The sequence below is a fragment of the Empidonax traillii genome, unplaced genomic scaffold (assembly GCF_003031625.1).
Source record: "Empidonax traillii isolate 1590-97213 ecotype Southwest subspecies unplaced genomic scaffold, ASM303162v1 scaffold564:size436517, whole genome shotgun sequence".
Taxonomy (NCBI): Eukaryota; Metazoa; Chordata; class Aves; order Passeriformes; family Tyrannidae; genus Empidonax; species Empidonax traillii.
In genome coordinates, this window is record NW_020955757.1 from 16,935 (window position 1) to 39,194 (window position 22,260).

A 22,260-nucleotide genomic window follows, 5' to 3' on the forward strand; every position below is an offset into this window, starting at 1 on the left:
ATTTGTAGGAACTTCATATCTTTGAGCTTTATCTGGCTCTGTTGTATTTGATTGAAATTGGCCCATGGATTGTTAAGTTACCGAAGGAATGATGGTTGGACAGGGAAACAGACGCATGTGTTCACTCCAACATCCATACTCATGTATTTCCTTGCTAGACTTGTCTAAGAAAATCCTCCTGCAGTGTAAGACTTTTAACTAGTGTCCTCAAATCCCTATCATCTTCCTCTGAACACTCAAGAATTGCTAACCTAGGACAGTAAAAAATGTGCTGTGAAGATGGGCTGCTTAAGTTACTTGGGTATGGCAAACTGAGCACTCCAGCAGTTCATGGCCTTGCTCTTGTTGAAATATCTGGTAAAGGGAGTGGGATATTAAAATGTGCATTGATATTGATTGATATTAAAATTAAAATTTTGATTAGCTTTAGAGCAAATGTCTACAACCTGCCTAGATATTTAAGGATCTCTACAGCTGTACAAAACCAATTCTATTCCCATTATTAATTCCATGTACAAAATTCAGAAACAAACTTAATTGCCAAATTTCAAAGCTATTTTGTACTATGGACACATGAAAATCATGTCTTGTATGTGACCATTCATCAGCTGAAGCCATTACCCACTGCGTGTGTGCTCTTAACCTGCCTCAGTTGTGGAGGACCTAATGACAATAACAGGAAACACACTGGAACCAGTAGATGGAACAAACTGAGCTCAGCCATGTAACGCTGCCTTGCCTCAAGCTTTAAGCTCTGACAGCCAAATCCTTCTGGTCATGTGCTTGTAACTCATGCAAAGTCTGAGGATTTTAGAGTGCTTGGAAATGTCAGCTTTTGAGTGGAAAAATATTTTTGATCTTTGCAGCACAACTGGTGCTCTGCTATGATATTTGTTCTAGTCGACACAATTAGTCACTGACCAGGTTTATTATTTACTTGTGACCGTTTGTCTTGCATCGAACATGTGAAAGTTGGAGCTTTAGGATAGAACAGTAACGTGTTGAATTGCATATTCTAGAGGGTACTGGTGTTCCAGCAACTCCATGTCTGATGTGGGGTTTTGCCTCAGCACCTACAGGTACAGATTCTTTCTCAGTCAAAATGATGCCTTTGGGTTGTAGGGGCTTTTTTTTGGAAGGTCGGTGCGTGTTTGTGCAAGCAAGATGTCCTCTTCTGATATTTAAAAAACAACTTCATGCCACAAGATCGTATTTTCAGTTGAGGGCTTGAAGGAAGGAGCTGTTCCTTTAGAATTACATTTCCAGTTACCCAAACAAGTGTGGTTCAACAACCCTAACTGAGCGCGCATATCTCAGTACTTTCAGTGCCGCAGAAGTAACAAAGTAACACGGCGCTACGTTTGCGCTTTGCCTCATCCAGTGAGTCCTGAGCTGCAAGTTCAAACTACGGTCTTTTCCCTTCTCCCGGCCGATGCCAGAGTAATGACAGTAGCGAGGGGCCGCAGCTGTCGGGCGCCGAGGGCAGTCCCTGAGGGGAAAGCTGGGGGCCGGCCGGCCTCCTCGGGCTGCGCGGCACTACAGCCCGATGGCGGGGGGCAGAGACACCTTCACCCTCTTCCTCCCCCGCCCTGCCCTCCATAGCCGGGACCCCTCTCGGGCGGCGGAGACCCCGGGCAGAGCGCACCGAGAGCTGCGGCGCTGGGCCGGGGCGGCGGCCTAGCCCGGGCCGCCGGGAGACCCCATCCCGTCTTGCGGGGCAGCCCCCAGCGCCCGCCGTACCTCTCCCTATCCCGTTTCCCTTCCCCCGGCTCCCCGCGGCCGGGCGGCGGCCGCAGCCCCGTCCCCACGGGGCCTGTCCCTCCCCGGGGCGGGGCGCCGTGGCGGCCCCGCCTCCCCGGCCGCGGCGGCTGTCACGGGGCGAGCGGGCGGCACCGGGCTCCTGCGGGGCGGGGGCGGCGCTGCGCGGGGCCCCGCGGCTTCCCTTCGGCCTGGCCGAGGCCGCCCGGCGGCATCCGCGCTCTGCCACCATGTTCAGGCGGATTCTGCAGCGGGTAAGGCAGCGAGACCCGCTCCAGCGGCGAGGGCGGCGTGCCGTGCCCTGCCCTGCCCTGCCCCGCCGTGCCGTGGAGGTGCCGCTTCCTGGTGCCGGCCGGGATCGGGGCCGCGCTTCCCGCGGCGTAGCCGGAGCCCCGGGCCGGCCCGGGGCGGCGCAGGGTGCGGGGTAGGGCCGTGGCGGCCGGCGAGGCCGTGAGCTTGTCCGCCCCCGCCCCCTCGCCGGGGGACGGCCCGAGCCGCGACGGCCCGGGCCCGCGGTCCCGGCTGGGGGCGGTGTCGCCCCCCGGGCTGGGCGGAGGCGCTGGTGACGGGCGGGCTCAGGGCTCCCACGGCAGGGCCTGTCGGAGGGGCGCAGGGCGGCCCGACCCGGCGTGGTTCCTTCCTTCCCTTCCCGCAGCGCGGCGACGTCTCCGCCCGCCGCCAGTGCCCGTCGCCGCGGCCGCCCGCGCATAGGGCAGGGTCAAGGGAAGCCCAGTGCAGGGAGAGCCGCCGCGGGGACCCGCCGTGATTCCCCCGGGGGGCCGGCAGGCAGCGGGCTCCTAATGCCGAGAGCCAGCCCCGCCGCCACCGTCCGCCTGTCTGCCGTGTTTTAGGAACCGGCTTTTCCGGCACCCCTGCCTGGCTCAGAAAGCCAAATTGTGACACCAGTTTATGAACCCTTCTCGCCTCTCCGGATCCCCGCGCATCCCCGCGGCGGTGCCAGCCGCCTTGCGGGTCGCCTGCGGCTCGGGCGGGAGCTGCTGGGGAGGCGCTGGCGCGGGGCAGGTGCCGGCTGGCTCCGACTCCGGCAGTCCGTCACCGCGGGCGCTCGGCTGGGGAATGCACCGAAAAGGGTTGAGTCACGCCGGCGGTGGGCAGGCAGAGCTGCAGATCCCGCACCGCAGGAGAGCGGTGTCGGTGTCATGCAGGAGGCGCTCACGCATAGAGGAGAAATCGGCTGCTCGCCCCGTTTTATCTGGTTTTGCTTCCAAAGCTTACTGTCTGCCTAACACCTCTTGTGAAAGGGTGTTTGATTGGAAAGATTGGCGTCCTTTCCTTATCTGCCATGCGAGGAAGAATTACTACAGGAATGAGAGTTAACACAGGGGAATAAAGTAAGCGTACTACCAACTTTTTCAATGTAAAGTATGCCTCAAATTGTTTTTCGATGATAGACCCTGAGCAGGTGAAGATCTTGGCCTATTTGGAGCTTCGTGTTTACAAGGAAGAACTTCCTTCCCTAAGTTTGATAGGAAGCCCTGCTAAAAAGCAGGGAAACTTAGTGCAGACCTAATTAAATATTGGCAGTAGGTAACTGTGTGTTTATTGATTCTAAGAGGCCGTCGCGGAAAGCTTCTGTGAAAGAGGAAAAAACTTGATACAGTGCCAAAGGATATTTGCCCCTAAGTATAAATACAGCTAAACAGTTCCTATACAAATCTACTAAAGTTGGTGCGAAAATTTTTATGTGTTAGACATCTTTTCCGAAACGTTTGAACAAATAACTATTCTCCAGTTGCTCCTGAAAATTACAGGATTACAGCAGAGCTAATTGTCAACAGAGGTAAAACAGACTTTTTCCTGCCCAAAAATGAGGTAGAGAAATGCTAAGATTTTTAAAGGTGTTAATCAATCTTTTACCTGGTGAAAACAACTGTACTTTTAAAAATCTACCTCTTATTAAAAGGGACAGTAGGCATTTTGTAAAAATAGTGATTGCAAGCACAACCTCATACGTACATGCCTTTTTGACTTACAGTCTGATTGGCAAGCTGTGAAAAATACTGCTGTTCTTTCATATTAAAAGTGAACTTTTGGGAGCTGTCAGATATTTTCATAAAGAACATAATTATTCTGATCTTTCATGTGTCTCGTGCAGTAATTTGAAAGCTAAGGAACCTCCTCTTGATCCTTTTCTTGTGCATCGTTAGTATAACTGGCAAAAAAAACCCCTGCCTTCCAGTTGCTGAAACATTGTTTGTTACACATCTATTTGGTTTATTAATTGGTTATAGGGGATGCCATCCTTCCTAGTCCAAGAGCTAGTCATTACTGGTGATATAACTTGAGCTGTGAAAGAATGTTTTTTAAAAAAGGAATTGTTTATTACATTCGGTTTTGTTGTAACTCAGCTGACTGTCGAGGAGGATCACAGGTGCAAATATATGGTTTATAGTTTCCTTGTTTGAAATTCTGATTCCTGAAGTTTTGAAACATCAGATTTTTCTTTGTTATACTACTTCTGTACCTGGATCACCTTTTTTTTTTTCTTCCACAGTTATAATTTCTGTTTTTAAAAGTATCATCACAGTGAATTTGAATGGCATATTTTCAAAATAGAAAGTATTATATATTTAGCATTGTTCGTTTAGTTTTTGAAGTTAGTATCTCCATGTGGTCTTCAATTAGATCCTCATTTTAGGTTCTTTCCTTACAAGCTGTTTCTAAATTTTATGTATGTTTTCAGTGTGACGTCTCAGGAATCCATCTGTTTTGTACATTTGTACCATTAAACCCCCTTTCATTCATTCTTGCCACTTCTTTGTTTCTTATGTTGTTCCTCATGCTGATCTAGAAAAAGGTGGTCTTTCCCGAAAGGTCGGCGTGGATTTTCCAAAATCTGTGTGGAATATCTGAGGCACAGCTTTCCTGCTCAGAGAGTTTGATTTTTGTCAGTGGATTCCTTCTAGAGCTGTCTTGTCTTTGTTGTGTTCAACTCTGAATGCCCTTTGTGGGCATTATGTCCTCTCTCTGTTGTTCACCTCTAGCGGGCCAGTGGCTGTTGCCTCTGGTCTGTTAAAGCAGAGCTCACTTTTTGTATTTGCAAGGAGGAGGCATTTATTTGAGCTGATGGAAAGCTGATTACTTTGACCTCCTTCTGAGAATTCTTACCATTGCTCATGTTTTTAAGTGAAGGACTCGTCTACTGGGCCAATGTGACTACTGTTTACATTAGTTTTTATCTTCATTCTTTGTGTTCAACTGGATGTCTACAACTGTTGGCAACTGTGCTGTGGTTGAGAGTACATTTCTTTTGCTCATTGTTTCTAACTAATGTTCGAGTTCTTGGTCTCAAGGTCTTGGGGGAGAACAGGAATTTGCAAGTGTTTCTGTAGTTCAGGTAGTACAGTCACCTTTCTCTTACTCCAAGCTTGGGAACAGATATGTTTGCTTATCTAGGATGCTTTGCATCTCATGCCTTACGTATGATTTTCTTTTTACATTTATAATTGCAGGGCTTGCTGGATAGCATATTTACTTGGATGGATGCTGAAATGCAGCTGTGCTTGTACCCTCTCCTGAGGAATCAGAGGGGGCATGTGTGCCCATTCTTGGGTGTAAGGTCTAATTTTGTGAAACTGATGGCACAATGGGAAAGAAAGGCTTTATGCCCTGTGAAGTCTGGAGTAACTTAATTTTACAGAATCATAAAGTAGCATCACAGTTCTTTAGAAGTAAATGATATCAGTGTTCTGGTTTGCAGGTTACCCTGTTTCTAGCTCTGAGAGTTGTTTGATAACAGCTTTGGCCTTCTTACCTTCTCATTCTCCTGTCTTGCTTGTTGCTTCAGGACCTTTTTATGGTTGTGCTAGTACCCTTATTTTGTATTTAAATCTGTACTGGTTTAAGTCTGTATTTGTTCACATTTTCTCAAGGCATTACATATTTTTTCAAAGGTTTTAATTTACTCTGAATTTAAAACTGCTGAAAAGAGTATCATAACTGAAAGGAATGTAGCTACAGACAGATAAATGAATATGCAAAAATGATGCAGTAGTGATCTGTATTTATTCTCAGTCATTTTAAAGCTTAAACTCAAGTCATTCATTATATAATTTTCTCTGCCTTTTCAGAAAACAAGCTGCAATCGTTGTCATCCTTGTTGTTGTTAATGATGTTTCTTTTTATTAGCTTGCAATTTTGAGAAAACATAGAGAATGACATTATGAAGTTTAGCCTATTACTTGTACAACTGTAGAGCTAGTAGTAGAAACGTGTTTCTTTGCAAAGTAAACAAATGTAACTTGGACAACTAGGAGACAAATGTGCTGGATCAAAGAGTAATTTATCATCACTCTTTTAACTCCAGGTTTTTCTTCAGGGGTCAAGTGTTAATTTTGTAAAAGTACATATTACAGAAGCCTATGTGGAAATTTTCTCTCGGGTTAGTAAGTCATTCATTTGCTCCCCTGTATAGGCCATCTGAAAACAAAGAGTGGCATTCTGAGTCTTTCCTTAGATCACAAAGTCCAAGTTGTTCAATGTGTTGTGATTTTTTTTTTTTAATGGAATGTGATATAACAATGGTATGTGAGCATATCTTAACCATGAACTGATTTGATGATGCAATGGTCAATTAAAAAAAAAACCCATTCCCAATCTCCCATTCTTTATTTGAATGATGAAGGATGTTTAAATTACATTACAACCTTGAAAGATAAGTTAATTGGATCTTTCATCTTATCTTCCATAACATCATTCCAATTTTTAAAATTTTTTTTTCCTGCTAATCTGTATACTTTGCAAAGGGGTGCTACGGACTGTAACTTGGAAGTTACTTAATGACATCTTCCCACCCTTCTTTCCTGTGCATGGCACTCACCAGAAAATGCCACCTATTTGTACCAGGCTTTCTAAATCTGGCTTGGAATTATGCTTTCTCTTTTTAAAGAGTGCACATTGTTTTTTGAGAGGTTAAAAGGATTTACCTGTACTTTGTAATAATTTCTGTCATATAACGCATGCAATAAGACATGCTGTGTGGTGCCTATTAGTGTGATTATAGCATGTCTGAAGTATTTCATAAAGCATATACTTTAATCAACCATGTAGTAATAACCCTGTACTTTTAATATAAGAACTTGCATCCTAGAGGTTGTAATAATCTCAAATTTGTAGTGCTAGAACTAGCAGAACTTAATACACGAATCTCACCGCAAATGCAGTCAGCGCTGGTGTGAAATGGGATGGGTGATTAACAGTGTACAGTAGTATTGTGTAGGGAGTTATGAGGTGAAGAAAATACTATGTTAATTGTCATAGAAGATTCTTGGGTTTGGAATGAAATGATTTGTTAGGTGTCCTGAAAGCATCTCTCAGGTATTGTAAAAGTGGAGGTATATGCTGCTGATCTAAAGAGACACTGGGGCCATCTGTTATTGCCATTGCCCAGGCTATCAAGTTCTTTTCAGGTTGTCCCTCTGCTCACTTGTTTCTGTCCAAGGCTACATGAGGGCACATTCTTCAGTTTTTGGAGATGAAGGGTAAAACAAAAGGCTTCCTTTTCATGTAAAGCATTAGTAAAGATATGCATATCCTTAAATGCTGACACTTTCTCCATTTCGAAACGTCCCATTTCCACTTGTGCATTTAGGTAGTGGGACAGACAGGGGTCCAAGTTTTCTGGCTTTCTAGAACCAAACAGCCACCATAGCTAACTACCATATGAAAGCCTTTTGATTTTTCAGATTTCTAAAGCATTTTTAAAAGTTTCTCTCAATAAGAAATTTATTCTTTTATCATGAGAGTTCATCTCCTTTATGGAAGAAAGCTTTGACACTGGCCTCCTAATTTTCCCTTATGTAGACATATCTATCTATGCATCTTCTCTGGATTCTTTGTTCTTGCACAAAGTGGATTCACAAGTGAGCCTTACTGCTGGGTTGCATGGCTGTGGATTATGTATTGCATGGAAAGGAACTTCTAAGCTATATAAAATGAAGAAAATTGGTTATAACATTGGATGCAATATTCTAACTTTGCTGTCTTACTGGGAAACTTGGCTACACCTTACCAGTTGTTTTAGATATTACACAATCCACATCCTCATTAATGGAGTTACTAAACTTGTATTTCAGAGCTTTCCTGCAGGATGTGTGTTTCTGTGAGCAGCACTTCATAGGCCACAGAACAATTTGGGCAGGAAGGGAGCTCAGGAGCTCTCTAGTCTAAGCTCCTGCTGCGAGCAGGACCAGCTTGGAGGTCAGGAGCAGGCTGCTTAGGCCTGGCCTCACGCTGGAAAATATGTTTTTTACATCTAGTGGAACCTCTCATTTCAGTTCTGTGTCTGGTCCTCCCACTGTGTGCTGCTCGAACCAACCTGGCTTCTGTTTCTGATGGCCTCCTCAAAAGGTGATGCCCTCCCAAAACTGTCTCTGCTCCAGGCTGAGCCAGCCGTTTCCTCTGCCTCTCTCATGGGAAAGATGCTCCATCCGCAGATGTCTTGGTGGCCTTTTCCTCGACTCACTCTGATTTATCAGTGTCCTCCTTGGACTGGGAGAACTGAAACTAGATGCAGCATCTTGATGCGTTCCAATGATGCCGGCCAGTGGGGGGTGATTGCTTCTCTTGGTTGTTTGGCAGGGCTCCTGTTAACAATCCACAGTTCTGGTGTCCCGCTCTGCTGCCAGGGCATGCTGCTGGCTCCTGTTTGGCTTGCTGTCTGACACGAGGCCAGGGACCTTTTCAGCAGGGAGGCCTCTGTTGCTGCCAGGGCTTTTCCCTCCATGGCACAGGACTCTGCATTTGTCCCTGTTGAATGGCATGAGATTCCCAATGGCCTATTCCTCCAGCCCATCCAAGTTCCTCTGAATGGCAGACTGGTCTTCCCAGTTTGATGTCATGTAGAAACCTGATGAGTGTGCACCTGTTGTCCGTGCTGGGTTGTGCCTTGTTTACTGTCTATATCAGTGACCTGGAGGAGAATAATTACCAATGCCTTCACTTTGATGTGTTTTACCATGTGCATTGTCTCTCTTCTCTGCTTACCCCCTTTTTTGCCTCTCCTGTTACTAACTTGCAGAGCTTGCATCACTTGCCTATTGCTTTTGAATGCTGTACTAGAAGGAAACTACCTGTTCATATTTTCTTTAGAAATATAAAACAGCTAAAATGAAAAAGACACGGACTAAGAAAAACAGCATATGTTGATCACTTAAATGATGACCTCAGAGAAAGCTGGAATGAGGAATGGTTGTCTTCTTTTAGTGTCACCAGGCCCCATAGCTTGTTGTTTCACTCCTCCCCCCTCCTTTTGGCCAGTCTTCAGAGGTTTTCTAAAACTGAAATGTATCTCACTGGGAATTAAGTCCTTCATCAGTAAATTCGACCTTTTTATTATATTTTTTTATTTTATTATTAATAAAAGGGTGTTATCTTTATGAAAGTTGAAAATAGAACATTCTTTTTAAAACAACGCAGGAATATGTATTTAATTTTCAAAGTATGGAAAAGCATGTGTGCTGCAGATGCTATATAAAAGGTTTTATACAAGATTTGTGTACAAAAAAAGGATTTATTTGAGCAAGAAAATTCCAAATCAAGTAAGATTTTGGAGACACCGAGATCTGGAAACTAAAACTCTGTCCCTCACTCTGTAGATTTCAATCTAAATATTTAAATTCTTTATTCCTCCTATATTAAAAGATAAAATCCTTTATAACGTTACATGTGTTTTCAGATGGGTTAAAATACAGAGGTAGCATTACTTCATTCCATTTGTCTTAAGGGAATTAGATAATGACCTTTTTGTTTGTTGAAACTATGATTGCATATCTGTATTAAGATAGTGCCTAATGTTTGCTTTGAGAATGCTAGCTCTTCTACCATCAGTCAAGCAGTGATATTTTGGAGATGAGTAGAAGTTGAATGAAATTTAAATCAAAATTATAGTTTAAATAAGGATTATAAGAGGCCATCCATCTATTTAGATTTTGAATCATGTAGTGTTTAAAATTTATTTGCTTGTGTTATCTAAACCTATGGTTTCAAATCAATACTGCTGTTTTGATTTTCAGCATATTTGTAAGAGTATATCTTTATAGGTTGTCTTACTGATTAAGAGGTTTTAACTTTACCAGAGGCTTTATTATTTTAATTTTTCTCGAAATCAAGGTAGCGTACCTACTTGTGTGCAGGGTCCTCACACTTTAGTTTTCTGTCTTTCAAATATTTAAAGGTTTGTTCATGTTGTAGACAAGTTATCAGAAAGTAGTGTGATACTTTTTAGAAAACTTTTTAGATTTTAATTTCTAGTGGTTTCCTATATGATATAGAGACCTAATTTAACATCAGCAAGAGTGATACAAGGGCAGAGTTTAGCCAGATTTTTTGTTTTGTGTTGAGCATTCATGAGAGGAAAGGGTTTAAAATCCTGGCCTTTGCTTATGGTGTCTGCTTGTCCTTTTATGTATGGAAAGTCTTGAGTAAAAGTTTTTGTTGAAATGTTGTGCTGAAAATTGTATAATTGCTTGTCAACTTGTTCGCTTCATTACTGTTGTGAAGGGAAAATACCTCTGTATTCCAGCAAGTAGAAGAGGGGCCTTTGCATAGGATCGATACCATACTTAATTAAGTATTTATTAAGTATTAAAATGTAGACACTCATTTTTCTCTTCCCCATCTATTTCAGACTCCAGGCAGAGGTGGGTCTCAGAGCTCGGATTCGGATTCATCTGCCACACCTGGAAATGTCGTTGATGTGAACAATGAAGGCTCCTCTGAGGTACTGAGCACCATACGTGGGGCTGGCGCTCTAAACCTTGGTTGCTGTTGCTGGTTCTCTGCTGTGTGAACCTGTTAGGAGCAACTTTTGATGCCGTTCCTAAATAACAGCTGTACTAAAACAATACTTGCAAGTGTCATCTTCTAAAAATTGTTTGCTATTTAAATAAAAAAAAGGAAGGCTAGGCTATATTTATATGTAACTATTAATTAGGCTTATGAGTTTAAGTTGTTGCAAGCAATCCTTCCTGTAGTTCTAGAGATGAATTATTAAAATTAAAAGCAATGAAATGTAAGCTTAAGACTCCTTGTTAGTAAAACTTTTATGAGAGCTGAAAAAGCAGGGCTTAACTCCATTTTCACCTTGCTTCTGCTAAGCTGTAATGTATACTGGAAACCTCGTCCTTCTCGTGAAATATCAAATATGTTGGGTTTTGTTTGGTGTTGGTGTTAAATCTACCAGATGTAAATCCCATCATTTTTTTATATGCTGTATGCCATACTTAATCAGCAGAATAAGTTGTTGTTCTTGCTTCAGTCCCACATTATAATGTCTTTGGATTTACGGTGTTGTCAAATATTAACTCTGAAAAATGCAAACTGACTTCACTGGCTGCTGAAGCTAGTTTGTGCTAATGTAGCCTGATGACCTATCCTGAAAGTGTTTTGAGCTTAGCATGCAACTACAGTGCAAGGTTAATTACTCCTATTACAACCTTAAAGGGAGGAAAGTGCCCTTTCTTATGCTGAATAAAGTGTGTGACAATTCAAATACACCTGTTTTGGCTATGATAAGAGATAAGAGAAACTTTCACTGTGCTGTTTAAAATCCTGATGCCCTTCCATCTATGCATCTGCTTGTTTCTTATTTCTTGAAGCTTGCAGTCAGTGTAATCAGACATTCCTTAATATTTTGCTGCATGTTGTACATATTACATATTTTTGAGTCTAGATCTGTTTTGTATGCATATTTAGCCATACCTGAAGCAAGTAAATATTCTTAAATTGCGGACTAAAATCTTACTACTTTTGTAGTTAATTAAGGCACGAAAATGTGCAGTGAGATAGTTGCTTCTTTCCAAAGTTTGGCTAAAATTGTACAGTTCTGTTAACGTGACTGCAAGAGAGCTGACTGTACAGCTGGTGGGTGTTACAAGGTACCTCAGTACTAGTGCAGCAGTATTTTCCTAACATCGGATGAGATTTCAAAGTGGTGTTGGGCCTGCACTATTGCCCCACTGGCTTTTCTCGCTACTGAGACAAAATTGGGTCAGACCAAAGACTGCTTTGTCACTCTTGGTTGATATGCATGTATAACATGAAAAAGTATCTTCTGGTTGTCAGTAATCCCACTATTTGTTGCATTAGTTGCAAGTTGGGTGTTATCCTTAGCAAAGAAGTTCAAAGTCTATTTCAAGCTGAGCTCTGCACCTGGTGATAGGTTTTTATTCTCCTCAGATTCTTGCATTACAGCATGCAACTCAAGTCTTTGTGTGAGTTTTCCTGCACAGCTGGCTTGAGGTGTTGTCTCTATTGGAGCTTCTCTTCAGGAGCACCATAGTTGGTCTCTGCAGAATGTTTGGTCTTTGTTTTCTCATTATGTTCCCACTTGGTTCTCCAGCATTATGTAGTCAGAAATCCATTAACTTGTTTTACTCCAATGTCTTGGCTAGATCTTCTAACTGGTATTGCTTCAAGATTCAAATGAAGAATTATTATTAGGTTGTGCAGATTCATGTGTTTTCTACCTCCTCAAGCCTGGTTGAAATAAATCCTGATTTTTGAGAATTGTACTGTGAAACAAAACGAATGGGGAGGTCTGAATTCAAACTGCTCAAGAAGAGATGAAAATTTAAGTCCCATCTGTGGCCATGCCAGCACTTTGGTCACACACAGACTCATATCAAGTCTAGATACGTCTTTTATTCACTGTGCAATGTGCCCAAGGAGAAAATATTTGAGTCTGTCCTACCTGTGTAGCTTAGGACCCAGTGCAACTCTGTCTGCAGTGCAGGGTTGCTAAATACTCCATGCTTGCAGTGAGTCTACCAGTGAGATTACGCTTTTCTTGGTGTTGCGTGTCTGCATTAGCTGGACAGGTTTGCCTCAGCCTCACCTGCTGCTGTTGCAATCTTGCTTATTAATTTATAGAGGTATTTCTGCAACCTCACCCCACCACCGTTACCTCTGTCTGTAAAACATCTGAATGCCCTTATGGGAAACCTCATGATGGATGTGCCCAGTAATGCCTTCTTTCACAGTTTGTTACACAGCTTATTCCTCTGTCACGTGAAGGGGGTAACAAGAGTTTCTAGAAAACATATAGCTAGCATGGTGCTAGCTTTTAAGGCATGTTTTAGATTCGTTTATTTTTATGTCCTTAATAACTGTTCCTTCTTGCTTTCTCTATAGTATTATGTGTATACGAAAGCTATCTTTCTGAAAGGAAAACAGACTTTGCTTTTGATTGTAGAGAACTTTCAGCATAAGAATTTGAACTTTTGATTCCAGGTCTGCTTTTTTTTTTTCTTGGTCTTTATTAGTTCCTTAAAAACAAATATACATTTCACAGGGCTTCATCTGTCCACTATGTATGAAAGTGTGTGTAACTCCCACTGATCTGTCTGAACATTACAAGAGTGAGCACACTGGGATAGAAGGAAGACAGGAGCTTCGTGACCTCCCAGCTATTAGTGTGGGTCTTGTTTATTTTGTTTCAATACCTTTGGTAATGGGCTGCTTTAAATGAACCTACATCTTGTGGCTTGGGTGTTAGCTTTTTAAATTGTTTCTTTTGATTCCTTGCTTAAACTTTATTTGATCTCTTATGCATGATTCCAAAATATACATTCAGCAGAAGGATTAAACTATGTGTAACTTTCTGGTTTGCAGTTGTCTGTCACATGAGACATTTGCAGTGTTTGGAAGACTTGCAGTCACTGATATATGCCTTTTTTTTTTTTTAACAGCTTTTCCTTGATTTTTTTGTAAATCAGACCGTTTCCTTATTTGATTTATTTCACATAAGACTCAGTATCATGATAAACATGGTACTGGATCTTGCACATCCTTTGCGAAAAGAAATATTTTGAGCTCTTACTAGCTAACTTTTTAAACCAGATTTCTTGTGCAAGATAGGGACATTGGGTAAAAGAACAGAGGGCAGAAATATGAAATCTCAGAAGCTTCTCTTCTTGAACATGTTTAAGAGCTTATATATTGCAGCAACATTATAAAAATAATTATAAAACCAAATTTTTAATGCATAATCTTATTGGAATTTTTATGCCCTCAAGAAAATACAAAGTTGTTTCAGTTAATAGACATAAATTGTAGTGCATTTCTAAATTCTTCCAGTTATAGAGTGTAAAAGCTCACAATTAAAACAAAGTGTGTGGTTTAACACTGCACAATTGGAAGAATTTAAATTCTTTAAGTTAACAGCCTCCAGCTGCATCAGCTATCTGATATTTTTCTGCTATGAAACTTCAGCAAGTAGATTGGACTGGGGGCAGGCAGCTCGCTGTGCACTAAATGGGTTTGTGTGGAGATGAAGTTTTGCATTCTTTCTGCCAGTGTTACTTTTTCTGAGTTTTGAAATCAAAGTGTTTATTCTGGACTGTGTGTGTGATGTGATTTTATTGTGTTTGTTGTTGTACACATTTGCTAAGTAGTGATTGATGTATATTTGCACTATAGTTTTGAAGGGAAAATTTCAAATTGTGAGATGTTACTCTGACAGGTGATGAAAGCCATCAATACATTGATTATTCTAGTGCTAACTTGAGATGTCATTTTAAGGGTGAAAGGTCACCTGTTAAAATGAAGATGACCTGTACCAAAACTGCCCTGTGCTGCTCTCCTGGAGTGGTGTGGGACCTCCTCAGAGCCAGGACAACTGGAGTATGGCTTTTGATTGACTCCTTACAGCCTCTTGTTGAAGCAGAGACCATCTGTAGTGCTCTGCTGTGGTCAAGTCAGCTTCTTATTTTCTTTATTATCCGGTCACAATGTAAGGTGCTGTACTTGAATAAGCTATCGCATTCCTGATGCCGTGATGTAAGTTAATTGTGGAGCCATCAGAGGTGGTTTGATTACCTGAAGAAGTTACTGTTTTATTTAAGCTGCAGGGTTCTTGCCCACTTTGGGTTTTTGTTTTTCTACCATTAGTCAGTACTTTTCACTTATCAACAGCTGATTACAGTTTTTAAACTTGATAAAACTTGTGTATCGAGTGTAGCACATGAAATACAAATTCAGTTGTTTCTGGCTGTTGCTGTTTCCTGTTGCTAAAGTTGTGTTTCTTTGTACAGTGGTTCAGTAAATATCTGTAAGGAGTGAGAAAAAAAGAAAGCAAATATATATATGTATTGGGGTTTTTTCCCAGTTAGATCTTTTATTATATCAGCATGCCTAGAAGCCTTGAAACAGTGGAGAATTCCATTAATTACTATCATCAATGCTAGTATAAAAACTTTCAAATACTTGACTACTGAGAAGCCGATTGTTTGCTGATGGAAAACAATAGTTTGCATTGGTATCGAACACACTGAAACAGCAACACAGACAGGTTGTCATCCCTCATTCAATCTTTGTCGTTCCTGGGATAGCATTATGACAATGATATAACGTTGTCAATGTCATCTTGTGTAGCAGACTTGAAACGTTGCTGGGTTTGGCTAACTTAGCTGGTGTTCAGCTTTATTGCTTGGGGATACTACTGGGAAAAGCTCAAATACATTTTATTGGAAACAGTGCTGAAGAGGCTTGTGAATTCAAGTTTTTTGGCAGTGCATTCTCCTTTAAGCAAGGAGATAGGATGTGTTGCAAGGCCAGTGTTTGGTCACACTTTGAGGGATTGTTACTTGGTTAACAAAAGCATTGCTACTTTGCTTTAAATTTTGCCTGTAGTTTCTTTGCTAACACTGATATATCCTCCCCACTGAAGAAACTTTTAGTAAGTCGGGTCGCTCCTCTCTTCTTCTTACCCTTCCTTCCTCTCTGTCCTTCAGGCAGTGAGAGTTGGTCTTGTTTTTCAGTCACAGGCATTCACACCTGCAGTGTCCTGTCGTAGGAAAGGTTTCTTGCCACTCATCTACAGTCTGATTTATGGTCATCTTCTTAAACAGCTCTCTTTGCAGCCCTCATTTTTCAAACTAGGGATTGAAACATATGATAACTGCTGAAAATGTCAGTGTATTACATCCCTTGCCTCTCAGGCATTGATGAACCCTTACTTTAAAAGACAAAGGCTTATTCAACTGCAGGAACAACCGTCAAAATGTTGGCAAGTGTCTGTCCATGTATAGCCAAGTCAACCAAACAAATACTGTATAAAAGTCACACACATCCCCAAGTCCCCAAACACTGTTCCCCAGCTTTCAAGTATACAGTGGTGTCACTAACAAAAGCTATGTAGCGGCTTCTGTTTTGTTTTATTTTTCCTAAAGGAATGATATGTTTCTAAACCATCTCCAGCATTTCCTGACAGTCTCTGTTGGACATTCAGGACATCTAAACAGTGAGTCAGTTATAGGGGCATAGTTTGAGACTTCCTGTCCTTTTTTTATTGAGGCATCCAAAACAACCACTGTATGGTACCCCTGCAGTGTTTAGAAAATGGAGGCTGTTAACATCTGTTTTCTTACCTACCATTAAGCTAAATCTAGGCCAATTTTTAAGCAGTTCTTTTGGGTAGTCTTCATAACTTTCCAGTTATGGAAGTATGTATTTCATGGCTAATACAAGCATGATATGACCCTGAAGTTTTCTGAACAGGCTTTTCACAGCAGAATTGCCAGTAGTGTAAATTGGTATACTGGTTATGCAAAAATGTAGGGGGTTTATGTCTGTCTTTAAAAAACCCTAATTTTTTATGGTGTTTTTTCCCTACTTGTGTCTTATTGCAAATGCAGTTGATTGAATCTTCTGTTTTTATGGATGCCCTTGGAATGTTGCAGACTGTCTTTGCACAGAACATCATGTCAGTGCTTTACTGCTGATATTTTATTCTCTTTCAGTTGCTTCTCAAATTAGATTATGCTGGCTGTTTTCACCTCAGCACTACTTGTCTGCTTTGCACAGGAACAAAGATCATTGATTGTGCTACATTAGTACATTAACTTCCTGCAACATCCAAAAAATATTAGGAGAATGAAAAATTAGAGATACTGATTTGATATGACTTTGCTGAATGATGTGACTTACTTTAAGAAATAGAGAATCCACTGGATTAGAATTTATAATTCAGGACAAAATTGTAGTTTTGTAGGTTATGACAGAATTTTAGACTTACTCATGAATAGCAATAGAATCAGAAGAGAACTGAACTAGAAATTATATGGATTCTGTTCATCTCAGGAGGAATCCAGCTATTTTTCCAGGAGGACATAAATTCTGCAGTCTGGTATAAAATAAACTAGCAACTTCTCTTTGTCCAGAAATGCAAATATTTACTTGTAAAATTGAAATGGACTGCAGGACCTTTTTACCTACTTTTCTAGTGATTAAATAGAGATGTTATCCGAGGAAGCCACTGTCATCTTACTGTTTATGTAAACACAGAGGAAAGGGCTTTTTCTGGTGAAAGACATGAAAAAATGTCAATTGCCTTTTAGCAATATATAAGGGGAGTGACCTGGGGAGTGACATAATTTATTTATACTTTAACTTAAAATATCTCATAATTTTCTTTTAAACAATATGTAAGGCTTCTGAAACAAATTGTGAAATGTGGTCTTGCCCTTGCTGTCTAGGCAGACAGTTTAATTTGTCTCTGAGAACTTCCTGAAGATTCAGTTAATTGCTTTGATATATATTCAGAAAATAAATTTAGAAGCTTCTTGATACATCTTTCAACTCTGCAATATCAGTATGTTTTTGCCCTCTGGCCCTAAGTATATAGAGTTTCTAACCTTCTGTCATGTAAAATCTTTCAGTCTTTAAATCACTGTGTAACTGAAGAATATCTTGAGTTTTAGCTCAGACTTACTATTTAAATGTTGCTGAATATGCGTGTCTGGTATTGGGGAAGATTGTGGAAGTTCACCTGCAGTGGAAAAAAACATGAATGGTGAGCTTAGTTTCAGATTTTTAAACATGCTGGACTTTATTCACAACATACAGCTTATTGCACCAATACAGCTGCATGAGATTTCTAATGTAAGTCTGGAATCTGAGAGATGGGCAAACATAGGTCACGGCTGGAAGGTGTTACAGCTCTGGGCTTGAATCACTGCTATTAGCTTTTTGTTCATGCAGCTCACTGGAAACAGACTGTAACCTTGAGTGCTGGCCTGGTATTTTTGGAAAGTCAATGGTGAAACTTAGGTACTCAAATCTATTTAAACTTAAAGCCTGGTCATGTGAATGCCAAGTGTGCTAAAGTGCACACTGGTTTGGGCTAAGCTGTTCCTATGACACGTATATGGTAGAATAATCATGAATGCTTTCCATATGATAAAACTATCAATTATACTGAAATTCTGTGGTGTGAAGTTTATTTTTTGGGGGCATGGGTTGTTTTTTTTTTTTTCTTTTGTTTTTTGTTGTACACCACAGTACTTAAATATTTTCCAAGAATAATGTTTGTGAAATAAAATTGACTTCTCAGTGGAAAACAGTGGAGTTCATGGTTCTTTAAGCTTGACTCATGAGATAATTGCTAGAATAAAAAATCAAGATGTTACAGAAGCTCTGTTTGTATTAGTAAATCAAGCTCTGTGCGCACTATTTGTGCTATAAGGCTCTCTACCACATGCAGCTATAGATCAGCAGCAATCATAGCAGCCTAGATGGGACCACTTCTTCAATTCTATGTAGTATTAAAATGGAATTGACTACACTGTCATCAGATATTGCAAGAAAATACTAAGGAAACTGAGTTGCTGTGACTTTAGAACTTAAATAGGGAACCTTATTTCTTGGATTCCAATGACATGAGCACATCTGAATTCCATCCTGTAAAAACTGTTTTGCCCATGGGACTGTCCTTCAAGAGGTGTCATCTTTCTGCCAGATAACTCCAGTTCTAATTTGTGAAAAAGGAACTTCCAGTAGAGTAAGCTGTGCTTTCATTCATTAATTACTTAAGACTTTATATTAGCTTTACAAAGAACATTTTATTAAAGCTCTGGGGAAAAAAGGAGCCATTGGCAGATGAAGAGAGATTTAATGCATCTGTGTGTAGATGTCTCAGGCTCCAGTTACCGATGATGGAGCCCTGGGAGCTGTTATGCTGACCCTACCTATGGTATACACATTTGTTAAGTCAGGTGACTAGTTTCTTGCTCCATTAACTGTTGAATAGCTCTGCATTGGTAGTGATTGGGGAGTAGACATCTACATGTAAATAGTTGTTCTTTTAAACCTCAATTGGAAGCCTTCAGCCTGTTGAAAAATCATTAAAAGTAAGATAATAATGTGAAAAGGCTATAATTTTCAAAAATACTTCTTTACACAGCCAATCCCACCACCAGTAGTCCTACAGAGTAATAAAAGGAGAAGCCAGAAACCCAGAATCCATTCAATCCTATACATTAACTCTTCTGTTATATAAAGTATTTCTGAATCAGTTTTAAAATAGTGTGAGGATTAGGAGATCTTTAGGGTAGCCTGCAGTCGTTCTGGTTATGTACTTGTCTCCCTGTGGGTCTTGTGCCCCTGCTACTGGACAATGTGCTTCAATGTGGTAGGCCAAAGTTCTCCCAACAGTTAATAGTCCTGTAAGAAACAAACAGAAAAACACCCACCCAACCACAAAAAACCCAAACCCAACCCTGCTAGTTTTTGTAGCAAGAGTTTCCTTCCAATGTTGCTTTTAGTATCCTGGCAGACTTCCCAAAGAATGCTGTTATAATGATTCATACTAATATTAATGTTACCTGAAATAAATAATTTACCTCATATGCCTTTAAGGAAATAGGGCACTGAGAAGCTTACCTTTATCAAGCCTGAAAATAAATCTTAACTATTAGAGGAGAAAAGTGGTTTTTTTCCTCTTTGGGCTTATTTGTAAGTCTTATTGTGAGAAAGGCTTCTGCTGCTTCCAGGGAGTCTGAGATCTTTTGTGAAATTTTACCTTATAACTCAAGCTGAGGCAAGATACTTTCCTATGTAGCAATTTTTGTTCTGCTCTGTGTTTTGGAGTCTTTGCACTGAGGAAGGCCTGTCCCACTATGAACAGTGTGGTGCTGTGGTGATGCTTGATACTGGACATGGCTCATAGGCATCCACCTGAAAGAGAAACGTTTTCCTTGGGATTGCAGAATTGCAATTTGAAGTTTAGTGTCTGTGTCACTCATTCTCGTTGGAATGCCTTGACCTCTGGGTCAGGGGTTATTTGAGCATTAAGTTGTGTGCTGACTCCCAGTTGCTTGTTTGTGCACATATATGGGGGTTTGGGTTGAACACCTTTTGTTTTTACTATTCTTGCTCAGTATTGCTTCAGAAAATCTGTGGTGATCTCAAGAACTCTTTCTGATAAAAACTAGTGCATGTGGTTTTATTTTAGTTTTCTATTAACTGACAGGTATCTGCAAGAATCTTTGAATTCAGTAAATTGTCATTTCCTTGTAAAAAGAGGAAATTTGTTTTTAAAAATAAAACCCAAGTAATCATCATTTAACTTCTTTTGGGCTCTTTTCTCCCTGTATAAAGTGAAAGATAAAGCCCAACTAGAAACATCAGTCAGAGCGTTATGAGTTACAGTGCAGCACTGAAGGGGCTGTAAGTGATGTCTTTGCCTTTATTAAACAAAGAATATGAAGTGCCTTTCACTTCTCTGTGGCTGTGCTCTATGCAAGGTAATTCCTAAGTGCATGTTAAAAGGAAACCTACCAAAATACAAGATACATTGCTCTCATACTTGCTTCTTCTGTGAAGGAGTCTGTAAGGGATCCACGTGCAGGATTACTGGAAAGGATGCCTCGGCTCCTTCCCCCTGAGCTGTGGTGACCAGTATTACATCTCATGGTTGTAGCTATGCCAAGCTCCTCTTTATCCAGGACAGGCATGGTCCCAAAGCAGGAATATATTGCACTTGATACAAATTGCTGCAAACTGACAGAAATGTTCACAAAATTTAAGCGTCTCAGACTGTCAGGTTTCTTCTGCTCTTCCTTCTGACACACTTGTCTTTAGAATAGTAAAATATGCTTTTGCACGTATTTGCCAAGTTCATCTCAAGATGATACAGAGAGATACTTTTATGGCTGTATTTAATTTTTTTTTTTAAGAGAGAAAATGAGTGATCCACCAATCCAATTTTCCAAACAAGATTGTTGCCTGGTGCTGATACTTGCAGGCCCAAGAAATCTTTATGCTTCTGTCTGTTACTGTCTGGTGCCCAGGAAGATCCTGATGATTCTGATTTTCTCACACTAGAGAGAACTGAATTATTGCTGCTAACATTAGAGTTGATTATTACCGGCCTATGAGATGCAGCTGAGTCCTGGGTTCATACAGTTTAAGGCTCTGATGTACGAGCAGTGGTGCCTGTAGCTGTAGAAACCCATGTTCCTGCCCACTCCATCTCTGTACAGAAAGGATGACATTTTCCATGGCAAGGATGCCCTGTTGCAGAAGGGTGACACCTCACTCTGTTCAAGCTTGTGTGTTAGACCTCTATGACAAGCTGCATTAGATTAAGGGTGTGTGTGAGAGCTGTAACCCAGTGCTGACTCCAACAACTGAGGCCAGCTGTGATCAAGTCTGTGCTGATGGAGAGGCAGGGACTGGTGGGTGATGCACTCTTTATTCCTGCCTGTGTGAGAGGAAGGCAGTTTCTACCAACAAGAGGAGGAGGTTTTTGTTCATTCTTCCCTGCTCTGCTGATGAGAGCATGCCTGCTTTCCCAGAGCTCCCATCTGCCCTGCAGGCTCCCAACTAGACACATTCCCAGAGTCCTGCTCTGCCTCTGGCCCCTCATCCTTGTGGACCTTGCCTTCAGATCTGCCTGCCTGGGAAATCTTTGCTGGCTTTGCCTAATAATTGAGATGAATGATTGCTGTTCCCGTGGTCTAATTGCACATGTAATCTATTCTTTCCTCTTTTCCAGGACTCTTCTTTCCACAAAATAAACCCCAACCACAATAAAACCACACACACACACACAAAAAAAAACCCAAAAAAAAAACAGATTTTGCTGTTTAAATGAAAAGCAATGAAGGGCAAAAGGAAGCAGTGGGATTTTTTCTTTCTAGATACACTTACTGATGCTATGAGGAATGTTTGCTTTTCTCTGTGAACAGCAGACCTTTGCATCACTCGGAAACTAAATGCAACGCTGAGAACTGCTTGGTAGCATTTCATCCCAAAAGGATGCTGTTGCACTGTCATTTTACGAGACTGATTACTTTCTAACTGACCTACTAGGAAAAAAACCCAAGCCCATATTTTGTGACCTCTCCTATGATTCCTTGCCGTTGCTGCATGCCAGGAAACTCCTCTGGTTCTTTCCCTCAGAGTGACTGTCACTGGCATCGTATGCTAATTCAACCAGATAAATGTTACTGGGTGCCTAGTAGCTAAACAAGTTTTCTGTAGCCATTTTTGGCATGTGTATCTACATATGAATTAACTTGGTTTAAACTTGATTTAATCTGCAGTGAAACTGTGCTGATCAACTCATGTAAAATGGTTGTTAAGACTACATGCCTGTTGTCTGCTTAGGAAGGAGTACACTGTTTTGTTTGGTATAGTTGTGCCAGAATCAGTCTTCAGTATGATATGTGGTGGACTTGATAAGTAACTGTATTTAGTAAT

At 41.0% G+C, this 22,260-nt stretch overlaps 1 protein-coding gene across 2 annotated transcripts in view; it reads left to right on the forward strand.

Moving 5' to 3' along the window:
• Window positions 1-1,988: 1,988 nt before the first annotated feature.
• EEA1 (early endosome antigen 1) overlaps window positions 1,989-22,260 on the forward strand; it is a 67,851-nt gene continuing 47,579 nt past the window's right edge. The window contains exons 1-3 of one of the 2 annotated variants that reach the window (XM_027897858.1): window positions 1,989-2,012; window positions 10,406-10,498; window positions 13,070-13,192. In XM_027897858.1, coding sequence (XP_027753659.1) covers window positions 1,989-2,012; window positions 10,406-10,498; window positions 13,070-13,192 — 240 coding nt within the window. The remainder of the gene's footprint in view (window positions 2,013-10,405; window positions 10,499-13,069; window positions 13,193-22,260) is intronic. The other variant, XM_027897859.1, reaches the window with a different exon arrangement.